Genomic DNA, 14,490 nt, shown 5'->3' with positions numbered 1-14,490 from the left:
AGTTTAAGACTCAGGATATGAAAAAATGTAATGGCGCTCTACCCACCAAAAGAGGTTCTTGTTCTGGCAGCTAATAATCATCACTGCTGTTAATCACTAGCTTCCTACATACACAACTCTGCGTAAGTGCATATAATTTATATACATATATGCACATAAAATGCAACATACATATGTTTAATTATATACTTGTTATATTTTTAATACATAAATTTATATTTTTTCCAGGTCATTCTTACAGCCTATCAAAATAAAAAGGTGTTAGATGTAAAACACAGGTCAGCTGGCCCCAGAGTCTAATTTATAAACTCTTCCAAAAGGACAGGAGTTTCCAACTCTAGCTGTGCATCAAGAATCCTCTGTAGAGCCCTAGCTGCTGTGGCTCAGTGGACTGGGTGCCACCCTGAGAATCAAAGGGTCATCCTTTTGATTCCCAGTCTAGGGCACATGCCTGGGTTGCAGGCCAGATCCCCGGTAGGGGGCAAGAGGCAACCACACATCTTTCTCTCCCTCTCTTCTTCCCTCCTTTCCCCTCTCCAAAATAAATAATTTAAATCTTAAAAAAAATCCTCTGTGGAGTTAAAACAAGCAAATAATCAAGTGCTACCCAAAAAGAGATTTTTAAAGTTGAATTAGCAAATATTATAGAGAAATACATTTTGTAAAGAATGTATCAAATACCATACATTACATCAGGACAGATCTTTTTAGACAGCAGATACTACTGTGTGCTATCAGACTTAAAATATCTTGTTCAAATGAATGATTGCTTTGGTTAATAAACAACTGACTTTACCTTGAAAACTTAATTAGATTTCTCATTATACACTAGAATTTAATATAAAGCAGTTTTATCTTAGGTTTAATAACTAAATTCCATTAACAATATAACTGCTAACATGTCAAAAAGGATCTTAACATAACGTGGCCTAAATGATATAGCTTTTGGACTGCACCAGTGTATTCTATTAAATCTATCTATTCATGATTAAACCTCTATCTTCCCCAAATATTTTCCTTCATTACCTAAAAGATAAAGAATTCTTAACCTGGTGTAAAAATGAATTCAGCATTCTCCCTGGGTTGACTCACTTCTACCACCCTTAAGAAATCACTTAGTAGCAAGCACACAATACAAAATTAAGTTTTCTAGGTTTCAAATAATTAAGAAATGATTTTGCTTACATTATTCAAATAAAATGTTATTAACATGAAAAAAACTAAAAGATTTTTTATGGTTACAGTGGGTAATACAAAGCCAGGAATTACCACTACTAGCAACCACAAATAACAGCAGGACTATATACTACAAACACATGATAATTAACTCGATACATACAATCCCACTATTAATAATGAATTACTCATTTTCCTCTCAGTAAAAATTCTTTGTAAAAGGTTTCCATCCAAGACAGAGGTGTAGGCAGATACACTGTGCCTCCTCGCACAACCAAAAGAAGGACAACAACAAATTTAAAAACAAAAACAACCAGAAATGCCAGAAAATCAAACTGTAGAGAAGTTCAACAACCAAGGAATTAAACATTCATGGGGGTGTGTGTGTGGAGAGGATGCATGCAGGGAGGTGGCAGGGAGGTGGCAGGGTGGCGGCAGGAGGACCAGGAGGTCCCACATTTGCATGCAGATAAACCAGGAGGGGAAAACCGGGAGGAACAATTAGTGGGTGAGACATGCCGCACAACCCAGGGTTCCAGGGCGGGGAAATAAAGCCTCAAACCTGTGACCGAAAACACCTGTGGGGGTTGAGGTGGTGGGAGAAACTTCCAGCCTCACAGGAGAGCTTGTTGGAGAGACCTACAGGGTCCTAGAACGTACACAAGCCCACCCACCTAGGAATCAGCACGGGAAGGACCCAATTTGATTGTGGGTAGCGGGGGAAGGGAATGAAAGCCGACAGCTGAACAAGCAGTACTGTTTCCTCTCGGACCCCTCCCCCACATACAACACAGCAACGTGGGTGACGCCACCCTGGCGAATACCTAAGACTCTGCCCTTTACATGTAACAGGAGTGCAGAGACAAAATATATGGCCCAAATGAAAAAACAGATCAAAGCTCCAGAAAAAGAACTAAACAGTGAAGAGAGAGCCAACCTATCAAATATAGAGTTCAAAACACTGGTAAGCAGGATGCTCACAGAAATGGTTGAGTATGGTTGCAAAATAGAAAAAGAAGTGAAGGCTATGAAAAGTGAAATAAAGGAAAATGTACAGGGAACCAACAGTGAAGGGAAAGAAACTGGGACTCAAATCAACGATCTGGAGTAGAAGGAAGAAAAACATTCAACCAGAACAGAATGAAGATATAAGAATTCAAAAAAAATGAGAAGCTTAGGAACCTCTGGGACAACTTTAAACATTCCAACATCCTAATCATAGAGGTGCCAGAAAGAGAAGAGGAAGAGCAAGAAATTGAAAATTTATTTGAAAAAAATAATGAAGGAGAATTTCCCCAATCTGGCAAAGGAAATAGACTTCTAGGAAGTCCAGGAAGCTCAGAGAGCCCCAAAGAAGTTCAACCCAAGGGGGAACACACCAAGGCACATCATAATTACATTACCCAAGAGGAAAGATAAGGAGAGAATTTTAAAAGCAAGAGAAAAGGAGACAGTTACCTACAAAGCAGTTTCCATAAGACTATCAGTTAATTTCTCAAAAGAAATCTTGCAGGCAAGAAAGGGCTGGAAAGAAGTATTCCAAGTCATGAAAGGCAAGGACCTAATCCAAGATTGCTCTATCCAGCAAAGCTCTCATTTAGAATGGAAGGGCAGATAAAGTGCTTCCCAGATAAGGTCAAGTTCAAGGAGTTCATCCTCACTAAGCCCTTATTACATGAAATGTTAAAGGGACTTGTCTAAGAAAAAGAAGATGATCAAAAATATGAACAGTAACAATATGATAAAGTGACAGTTTGTTGTCACTTTATCAACTATCAGCAACTGAACCTAAAAAAAAAAAAAACCCCACAAAAACAAACTAGGCAAACAACTAGAACAAGAACAGAATCACAGAAACAGAGGTCACATGGATGGCTGGAGTGGGAAGGAGGGCAGAGAATGAGGGAAAAGGTACAGGGACTAAGAAGCATAAAGGGTAGGTACAGAATTGACAAGTGGAGGTTAAGAACAGTATGGGAAATGGAGAAGCAAAGAACTTAAATGTATGACCCCATGGGCATGAACTAAGGTGGGGGAATGCTGGTGGGAGGCGGGGTACAGGGCAGAGGGGAATAAAAGGGAGGAAAAATACGGGACAACTATAATAGCATAATCAATAAAATATATTTAGAAAAACTTTTTGTAAAAGACAAAGCAATCACAAACTTTAAATGGTCAAGTAAAATTGACCATCTTGTTTGGTAAAATTAATGCCCTAACTGAAGGATTTATCCAACTATTCCCTATTCAGGCCACCATGACTTGACGGCACTGCAGAGAAATGAGTCCGTGACCTAAACCAGAAAGGTAACTACAGACTCACACAGGAATAATCCCTTAATTATTTGGTTGAAGAACTTATAGCTCATTACTATTAAAATCTAGGGAAAATATCTATACCAGTGTCTTCTCTAACCATTATTTCAAAAACAAAAAAATATTCAATGCTCAATCTTATGACATATAGCTTTTCCCTAACACAAATACTAGTGCTATAAATCCATAACCACATTTGCAATCTAAATACTAAAATATCTTAAAATATGATATGTTTAAATACAGAATCACGAATGCTCATTCTATCCATGACCTTTGGACCACTGGGAGATTTCTAAAGCATACCTTTTAATCCATGCCATGGCACTTCAAGAACATGTTAAGGTAAGTCACAGCCCGGAACACTTCGATGCACCTCAAAACACCTCAGCCAGTGCATCTGTATGATTCTCTTTTCCTTTTGAGATCATAATGGTTCCGAAGAACTACAATGCTTCCATTTGAATGACAGTCTCATAATTTCAATGACTTAAAAACAAAAACAAAAAATAAGGACTTAAATGTAGGTATGTTAAGCCACTAGTACACTGTGTTAACTGCGGCCACTATCATGTGACACTCATTTCATGTGAACCCTGTACGAATGAGAAGTACAATGCTCAGCAGTCAGTGACAGCCCTTTGCTTTGTTGAGATCTACCAAACCCCACAAATCTCTGACCCAACTCATTCTTCAGTTTTCTTTTCAAGGAATGAAAAATAACCTAAAGGACAGGTAGACACCAGGTCCACCTCTGATTAACCAATTATTCTATTCTGTGTTGAATGAGAGCTGGCAATTACCCACACACCTGTATAAAATGGAATTCGCTAATAGATACATCAGGGGTTCCTTCAAACAATGACCCTCCTGGCATTCATATCACTGAATCATTTTAATTACATTGAAGTTGTTAAATTAATTAGAGCTCCCATTTCTGAAGTATACCTCTATGCCGAGCATGAATATATAAATGAACAGATAGGTGGCTCACTATCACGTTTTACTGCTGCACTGTGATTGTCTTGGCAGGTTCCTCCTCACCCCACCCACCTTTCTTATATAAAAACATTAAAAACATTTTATTTTTAAAATGATGCAGTAAGAAATTTTTGTATCACATTTTAAACCTAAGGATTCACTTTTGCTTCAAGTTTGGCATTCTATAGTTAAAAGAATATTCAAGCTATATAAAAATAAAACTAATTTAAATTATCAATAATACACATATATTTGTGTCATAAAGCAATTAAAATTACTTTAGGATGGCTGATCAGGAAATTTTTAATAAAAGCAAACTACAAAAAGGGTTTTCAAGAAAAGAGAATGCATGGAGAAGTTCTGTTACACTCAGGGTTTGGGAACAGCTCATATAAAGATTACTAGACAGGAAACAGAAGATGACAAAGGCCCAGCTAGAAGCTAAAAAGTATGTGCTAGGGAGAAAGCTATTCTGTGTTTGAAAGTTCACTGTCAGAAAAATTACATATTCCAGAGATTTAGATCTATTGTAGGTTGTAGAGAATGCAGGTTACAAAATGTAGGTCACCCTTCAAGAGCTGATAATGGCAGACTGCATATAGGTAAGAACTCTATGAGAGCAGGTGGGGAGAAGCTAGCGAACAGAAACATGGGCCCTAGTCCAATGAAATCACTGCAGCCACAGCCTCTTTTTAAACTGATCATTTTACCACATTAGTGCAATGCCCTGAGTTCCCACTACAACTCTAAACCACTTCATGGCTCTGTATTATGTACACAACTTCCTGGAAGGACATCCACATTATTTCCTATACTCTGTGCCCCCAAATAAACGCATCCTACACACTACCATCGGGTTAATGTTCCTGGAGTGCAGTTTCAAATAAGAATGTTAACCACTGGGAAGTCAGGTGGGATATAAACATGTCAGATAATAGAGAACGAAAGTCTAAGTATGACATACTCATTACCTCATTTAACTTTCAGAAGCCCAGTTTACAGAGGAGAAAACTGAAGTTCTCTGGTTAAGTGATTGGACCCAAGAACATACGCAGTAAGGGGAAAAAACTGGAACTTCAATCTAGATCTTCTAGCTGGAATTACAACACTTTTCTACTACAATATTGTTGGAGAGCACCCTTAGGGGAAAGGGTGGCAGTGGGGCTAAACTAACATTTGTTGACAACATGCCAAGTACCATGGTAACCACCTGATACTATTTTATTTCGTCCTGACCTACCACTCATAAGCCTCCTCCTTTTACAGGTGAGGAGACTGAGGCTCACACGGAAAGATTTAAGTGGTCTGCTCAAAATCACAAATCAGAGACCGAAAATGATGGGCCAGACTGTTGATCTCACATGTCCACTCTAAAACCCACACTCACGTTGCTAATGCCAACCTACCCTCCAGAAGCAATCAGGAAAAAAAAAGTCCAACACTTAAGTTTATTTTCAACCTGGACATATAGCAATAATCTAATTTTATAACACTTCTTACTCAAAACCCAGTCATTGCATATAAACAAACTTTTAGCTGTGGTTTAGCAACAGACTATATACACATTTACAAAAGTCTATAAGAATTAATTATATTTAATCACTCAAATCAGAAACTTCATTTGATTCCTAAAAACGAAATCCAGTCTTTTCATAAAGCTATGGACTTGAAAATCTTTTAAAATTGACTTGGAATTCACAGTACTGCCAAATTTCCCAATTTGGTTGGCCTTATCCCATGGACTGCTACCAGTCTTAGCCTAGTGGGAAGAGAAGTCATTTATTAGATGAGGGAGATGAGGCCATTCAGTCAGATTGTCGGTAATAAAAATGACCAAAAACAGTAGCCCCAGCCAGTGTGGTTCAGTTGGTTGGGCATCGTCCTATAAACCAAAGATTCCCCAGTTCAATTCACGGTCAAGCACATGCCTGGGTTGCAGGTTTGTCCAGGTTGGGGCACTTATGGGGAACAACCAACTGATGTTTTTCTCTCACATCAATGTTTCTGTCTCTCTCCCACCCCTTCCCTTCCCTCTAGAATCAAAAATAAAAATTTAAAAAGTAGATGGACAGCTCTCTACAATGCTTTAAAACATGGCTAAACTAAGAGTAATATCCAAAAGCACTAAAAAAAAAAACCTCTCAAATTGAAGACAGGAAACTCCTAAGCAACTTCATGATTTTAAATGAGAAACCACGTGCTCACACTGCATTCCAAAACTAACTGAAGAAGGGATCAACAGAACTACTATACCAATGTACCGAAACATGTTAGATGAATCAAAGAAACCATTTTACATTTCTGAAACAAAATACTGAAGAATTAGATTCAAGGGTTCAAAGCTACTACAGTAAAAAAATTAACTGGTCATTTAAAAATATCTTCATCAGCCCTGGCTGGTGTGGCTCAGTGGGCTGCACACCAGCCTGCACACCAAAGGGTCCCTGGTTTGATTCCCAGTCAGGGCACACGCCTGGGGTGCGGGGGCACACGATAGGCAACCACACATTGATGTTTCCCTCTCTTTCATCCTCTCTCTAAAAATAAATAAATAAAAATCTTGAAAATAAATAATTTAAAATGTCTTCATCAGTAACAGCATAACTCTTCTGCATAACTCACTTTACAAACATTAATACCCAAACAGACTCACAGGTGAGGTGATACAGAAATTTTCCAGCGTTTAAAATATACCCAGGTGAACTTACTCCTGAAGAAATTAAGTTTTGATAAGGGATGAACACAAAATGAACAAGTACAAAAGAATATAGGTTGCTGGGTTTGGTTTCAAAGGGCAACTGTATTTTCACATGGTCTTCCCTGATCCAGCTTCTAGTTTCCTCCTACCCATACAGACACGACAGGTGTTCTGGCACACTGGACTTTGTCCATTTCTGAGAATACGGCACAGTGTTTCAGATCTCTGGACCTCTACACATGCTACTTCAAGAGCAGTGGGTGAAGTAGAATTGAACATCACATAATGTTTAAAAGAATAATATAAATAATAAAAATATAATATAAAAAGTATTAAGGAGAAAAATAAATGGGTGAGACTAAGAGTAAAAGAACAAAAACTTCTAATGTTTTCAGCGCCTACACTGTATTACTACATACTACAAGCTGAGCCAAGGTGGTGTTTTTACACAAATCTCAGACCTACTGTATGTATGTAAGAAACTTCTGAAGAGAAAACACTGCTTCATCAACACTGACATTAAGTTGATGAGACAGCCTTTAAATTAGATATTATAATTTAGGGGATGTGTCCTACTACAGACACTTGAATTTTAAACAAGTTTTGTCAACCAAGGATTTGGAAACAGTCTTGTTATATAATGACAGAAAATTAACTATTGCTATTATCAAAAGTATAAAAATGACATTCTAGGATTCCAACTCTAAACTAATTTGTGCCAATGCATAAGGATTTCAAATATAAAACTAAACCTGGTTTTGATTAACTTTCAAAGAAACTTTCCAAGAATCATTAAGTTACTCAAATTCCCCTCTTGATAGTAAAACTATTACTATCAAGGATAGCAATTCCTTCCCCCAAGAAACTCTGGGGGTAAGGGAATGCCAAGCACCTACAGCTGAGAGACTGAGCTCAAAATCAATGAGAACCAGTAACTAAAAGATACTCACAAACAAACAATTCTGGGATCTAATTTTACTTTGAGGAACTCCCAACTGGAGAAGCTCTTTTCTTAAGAGCTTCTAATGTACATCCTAATTTTCAGTAACATTGAAAAAACTTCTATTAAAGTGCCTGCTCTTAAAATGGCCAACACCCAGGGTTCAACTGGGAGACGCCTGCATTTTTTTGTTATAATTCTAAGTGGCACAGCATGGACAGGTATAATTTAAACATAAATACACCCATGCATAAAGGCACACCCACACACAACCCCCCACCCATCCTTTTTCAAATGGATTAATGTATCTGCTTGGTGACCAAAGACAGGGGGATGGGGACAGAGAAGAGGAAGAGCAGCAGTCCAAAAGTGCTGAATAAAGAATGTTAGGGAAGGAAGAGTAATAAAGTAAATCAGTTCATTCATAAACACTACTATGCATTTATTCCAAACACACAAATCAAGAGAAGCTTCTTTCCTTTCTAGAATGAGAAGAAAAAATACTAAAGAGCACAAATCAAACTTACCTCCACTTCCTTTTTAATTATTATGTATATGTTTATCAAAATGTTTATGGGTAAACTGAGTTTCTCCCTATCATTCTCTTTCTCCTTTCACTTAATTGCTTAGGTTTCTTTTTGTTAAAATAAAATATAAATTTTGGTGGCTTAAAAGATTATGCGGTAGCGAGTTGAGTGATAAAGAATGTGCTAATTAAGTTCTGAAGTTGAAGTCAGGTGCTATACGTTAGAAAATTACTTGGATAGGTAAGTTCTGAGCAGTCACAACTTACCTGTAGGTAACACCAGTGCGCAACTGCAGTAGTAATGCTTAACTAATGCTTGCTGTGCAAACCCCTAACGCACTGCCTGCCAGAGCAGGCATAAGCATTTATTGACTGTGAAGGCACATTTTGGTAATCAGTTACTGCTAATGCCACAACTATGAAGTCAAAATAAAACATGAGCATTTTACTCCACATTTTAGAGAGTGGAGGCAGATCAAGAGCTAAGAGGAGGAAGACAATAAGGCATCAGAGAAGCAGCAGTAGAAATCAGTCAGGAGGCTGCTGTGACTATGCAGGTTCAAGATGACAGTGTCTTACACCATGGTGGAAGCAGTGGAAATGTCACAGGCGATGAAATGATGGGCATATTTTAAAGACAAAACTAATACCATCTGCAGTGTTGACTCAGAGGCTTCTAACCTAAGCAACCTGAAGCATGGAGTTCTTATTAGGATGGGGAAGACTTCAGGAGATTTAAAGGGGGATTTCTGTAGTTAGATTTAGACATAATAAATTGAATACGCTTAAATAATCTAATAGTATTTATTACAGGTTATCAGAACTTTCTGCAAAGGGCAGGAAGATGTGACAAGTAAACGTAGTCTGTTTAGTCCTTGCTCACATCCAGATTTTTCAAAGAACCAATGAGATGTAAGTATTATGTATTAAACAAGTAATTTAATAATCAGCTTTTTAATTATACATCCTCTGCCATATGCACCCGTGAGTGTTAAATAAAAAATAATGTGATAAGAATATTAGGAAAATTTCTAATTAGAGACTAATTTAAGGGAGATAGTCCATATTCAAACAATAAAGGCAATTACAGCTAAGAAGAGTAACCTATTATCTGATGCTCTCCAGCCACCAAAATGCCTCAGTCTCAAACACATAGCTTAGAAATAATAAAATTAACAGACTACATTTATGAAGTGCTTTCCACATGCTAATTAAGCATCTCATTTAAATACCAACTACCTTTTATTAGCTTATCTTTTACAATAAGGTTGAAAAAATTAAGCTAAGGAACTATTCTGTAACTTTAGCCATCCTAAAAAGAACTAGTTTAAGAGTATGCAGGAAATTCTTTTGCTCTGTTGTTTTCTATTACCATCTATATTTTGTATTCTCTTCATGCTTCCAATTTTCCAATGCCAACTGTTATGAAAACTTTATGACAGCTTGATATGTAGCAATTTGTGTGGGTGTATGTCTTAATAGGAAAGGAACATGAAGGAAAATTGTATGTTAATGAATTCAAAAACATAACACATTTTCCTGAGATAGACTTGTGCAGAAATGTATTAATAGTAGTTACAATTTTAGGCTATAGGCCTACAAATACAACTGTGCTAATAGAAATGGACTGCAGAGAATTTGGAAAGTGAACATGTATTTTCTGGAGAGCAATGAATAAAAAGAGAAAGGAACCACCCTGATACACTTATTCCCCCCTAGATATTCTCATTTTACCTTAAATTATGAAATTATTGCCACGGAATTATCAAGCTTTTGGAGATAGTTTCACAATGAACAGGTAACACCTACTTGATAGCAACTCAGTTGTCCCTATTTTATGATACCCATATTGCTTAAATTATTTCATCAGGTTCACTCACAAAGGCACTCCTGGTGGGGGTCTGTCTCCCTCTCCCTGCCTCTCTTGCCCACCTGGTGATACACTAGCAGGGGAGCCTGCGATCATGTGACCCTGGCAGCTGGCTGCCTGAGCTCCATTTATAGGCTTCAGGAGGAAGCCTGAGATGAACTGCAGCTGGGAACAAGCTAAACTACCTGGATGGGGACTATGAGGGCTTAACAGCCACCTGTGGGGTCCAAAGGACCGTACTTTAAAATGGAGCAGGAACTCTGGACACTGGCTTTCGTCCTGGCCTTCCTGAGGACACAGTGGGACTTTTCCGTGGCAGAAAAGAGGAGACAGCCTTTGAGACAAGAGTCCACCATTCTCCCAAGTTGTGCAGCACCTTAATGAAACCTCTTTCCTTTTGCTCCAGCATCTGCCTCATGAGTTTGGTTTTCATGGCAGCAGGCTACTAGGCTCTCCTGCCTCCGTGCTTTTCCTACTGAAATCTTTCATTAACTTCATGCTGCTATATATGTGGGTATAAGTTAATATAACCTTTGGAGAACATTTGGCATCATCTATCAAAACTATAAATGTATATATCCTTGCAACCAGCAATTCCATTTCTAAGTATATGTCCTACAAAAATACTCCTGCATATGAGGTACACAAAGATATTTACTACAGTGTTGTTCCTAAGAGAATTATATTTAGTTGTATGCAAAATGGAAACTAAGTTCTGCTACAAGTATATTATAGATATGGAATACTACACAGATTTAAAGACAGAGGTAATCCTACGTGCATAATTTTAAAAAAGAAAGAAAAGAAATTCAAGGATTATTAAATTTTAGCCCTGGTGGGTGTGGATCAATTGGTGGGGGTGTCTGTCTTCCCACAAACGGAAAGGTCACAGGTTTGATCCCTGGGGTTGGGATGCATATAAAAAGGCAGCCAACTGATGCTTCTCACATCGATGTTTCTCTCCCTCTCTTCCTCCCTCTCTTCCTCCCTCTCTTCCTCCCTCTCTTCCTCCCTCCCTTCCCCCTCTCTACAATCAATAAGCATGTCCTCGGGTGAGAATTTCTTTAAAAAATGGATTAAATTTTGAAAGTAAACAGAATAATATTAGAATTCAATAATACGAGCCCATCTGCCCTGAAGAAAACCCAAGCTATGTCCTTTTATGTATACTTCCATACATGGTAAATTGTCTGAAAGAATTATCCCAAGTTTTTAACAGTGGTTACCTCTAGGGAAGGCAAACTGGAGTTTTCTAAAACTATCATAATGATGATGCAGAAATGTATTCCTGTACTAACTGTGTAAAATTTCTAATGTGTTACAAACAGGTAGGAAGAGCCTACAGATAGACAAGAAAGACAAGACAATCTCACTCCTGACCTATGTAGCCTGACCTCCTCCTTCCTACTCTATTCAGCCAGGACTGAACAGAATCGAGGTGGTTACACAGAGCAGAAGCACATGCTGCCTATCTGGGCCCAAGCTCATGGAGGGCACTCACAGCTGTCAGTACCACACTCCTCAGGTCTAACTCGAGCAGAGCTGAGAAAGCCACATTCTTCCTCGGTCACTACTCAGGCTTACCTTTCTACTGACAAACTCAAGACTGTCTCCAACAAGAACCACATCCTGACTGGGCAGGGCAGAAGACAGAGTCAGTACTTGGGTATTCCTGACAAAATTTCCTGCCTGCAGATTGCCAAAACTCATCTTTCTTTAGCTTAATTTAAAAGGAGCGAGGAAGAGGAGGGAGAAGAGGAAGAAGAAATCCTTCATGAATTAAGCTGGGGGCTGAAACCCCCAGTCTGCATTAATTACTTCTTTTATTTCTTTTTCTGTACCTCAATGTTCTTTTGAGAAATATTTCCATTATAGGAGGGAGCTTTGTGTTCTTCCTTACATTACAGTTAATTATGAGCATTAGCTGCAATCCCCACTGAAACACAAACCACCTAGGACCAACCTGTCTTAACTCATCTTTTACAAAAACTTGAAGCAGTCAAGGTCCTTGGTTGTAACAGGTTTTCAAGAAAGGACTCCTGAATAGAATTTGTTGGTGACGGTTTAGTGCATGATACCAGACAGTTCACAGATGGGATGTGTTTAACTTTCCAATAAAAATGTCAACAGGCAGCCCTGGCTGGGGTGGCTCGGTAGGTAGTTGGTTCGATTCCCAGTTAGGGCACATGCCTGAATTTCAAGCCAGGTCCCCAGTAGGGGGTGCACAGGAGGCAACCACACATTGATATTTCACTCCCTCTTTCTCCTTCCCTTCCCTTCTCTCTAAAAAGAAAGAAAATCTTTAAAAAAATGTCACCAGTCAGTATCAAATCAGTAAGAAGGATAAATAAGAAGTTTTAAATAGACTTCCATTTCAACTATTTGGTTAAATGAAAGCTTTGAGTTGGAAGAGAGAATAAACCTCAAAAACCAAGATATGTCACAGGCATAAGTAGAAAAGTATAAGACTTTTAATAGCATTTACATAGAAAAAAAGTTCATCTCTTTTGTAATCTAAGGGGGGAAAAAACTTTTTGCATCCCCTTTACATTGTGAGTCTAAATACTATTATAGCACATAATTCTGCATATTCTGATTATTTGGTCAGTTTCCTATGTAAATCTTTGCCAAATAACAAAAATACAACTATCATTTACCTCATTTTCTGTATATGATCCTTGTGACTGATATATGATGTCAAAAACAAAATCCTGACTTCTTGTAAATATTTTATGTTAAATAAAATTGATAAGAATGTAAAAATTATTTTAAATGTAAAACTTGCTGGACAATGTTTCTTGGTGGCAGTATATATTATGTCATGTTCTGAGGAGTATTGCAAATTATGACAACTGCAAATAAGAACTAACATTTATTAGTAAATTCAGTGTATATAAAGAAGATTGGCGCTATCCCATTTATTTACTACCAAACTCTATGAGTAGGTAATTAATATTCTATTTTTTAGACACACAAACTGAAGCATAAAGAGGTCACGTAACTTGCAGGAAGTGACATGTAAGTGACAGAGCCAGAATTCAAAGACTAGTCTTTCTGACTTCACCCTATATATTTAGCAAATCAAGTAAAAAATAAATCTGTTGCACCCCAGATGGTGTAGCTCAATGGATTGAGCACGGGCCTGCAAACCAAAGCATTGCCAGTTTGATTCCCAGTCAAGGCACATACCTAGGTTGCAGGCCACGGCCCCAGCAAAGGGTGTACAAGAGGCAACCACACATTGATGTTTCACTTCCCCTTTCTCTCTCCCTTCCCCTCTCTCTAAAAATAAATAAACAAAACCTTTTAAATAAATAAATAAATAAATAAATAAATCTGTTCTGCTACAAGGCATGTTTCTTTTCTATGAATTACTTCTTAGGCAACTAGAAACAAAGACAGAGTAAGTCACGTTGTTTCATGAATGGCTTTTCCTAGCATACTGGGTTCTTTTTTTAAAAACATTTTTAAAGGTTTTATTTATTTATTTTTAGAGAGAGGGGAAGGGAGGGAGCAAAAAAGGGAGAGAAAGATTGGTATGGGAGAGAAACATGTATCAGTTGCCTCTTGTTATACACCCTACCTGGGGACTGAACTGGAAAACCCATGCATAGGCCCTGACCAGCAACTGAATGAACCCATGACCTTTAGGTTTGTGGGACGACACCCAAGCAACCGAGCCACACTGGTCAGGGCCTAGCATACTGTTTTGAGGCAGCTAGGAACAAGCTTTTTTTTTTTTTTTACAATTAAAGATAAACCCGTAGCAACAGATGAATAATTTAAGGAAAAAAAAGAAAATCTAGAAAGAAACTTTCCCTTTTTGTAAGTAGTAGTTGATTTAGTGGCTTCAGGAATTGTTATTCTTTCAGGTGGGTTAACATTTGACAAAGCTGCCTGTGCAGATGAAGAAGCTGCAAAATAAATAAATAAATAAATAAATATCCCCCTGTATTAAAAACAATGAATTAATGAAGAAGACT

The 14,490-nt window shown here is 37.9% G+C and overlaps 1 protein-coding gene across 7 annotated transcripts in view; it reads right to left on the bottom strand.

Annotated features, from left to right (window-relative positions):
• The window catches only part of RBPJ (recombination signal binding protein for immunoglobulin kappa J region), a 216,859-nt gene that overhangs the window by 69,013 nt on the left and 133,356 nt on the right, over positions 1-14,490 (bottom strand). For 3 of the 7 annotated variants that reach the window (XM_045834247.1, XM_045834246.1, XM_045834251.1), the window contains exon 2: positions 3,799-3,981. The exons of the other annotated variants lie outside the window; for them this stretch is intronic. Coding sequence is in view for 1 of the 3 variants with exons in the window: in XM_045834251.1 (XP_045690207.1) it covers positions 3,799-3,815 (17 nt within the window). In the remaining 2 variants the exon portion in view is untranslated. The remainder of the gene's footprint in view (positions 1-3,798; positions 3,982-14,490) is intronic. 7 annotated transcript variants of the gene reach the window in all.

This window comes from Phyllostomus hastatus, unplaced genomic scaffold (assembly GCF_019186645.2).
Source record: "Phyllostomus hastatus isolate PE091 unplaced genomic scaffold, TTU_PhHast_1.1 phas_contig_196, whole genome shotgun sequence".
In the NCBI taxonomy this organism is placed as follows: domain Eukaryota; kingdom Metazoa; phylum Chordata; class Mammalia; order Chiroptera; family Phyllostomidae; genus Phyllostomus; species Phyllostomus hastatus.
Note: the sequence above shows the minus strand (reverse complement) of the source record. Positions and strands in the feature narration are given on the sequence as shown.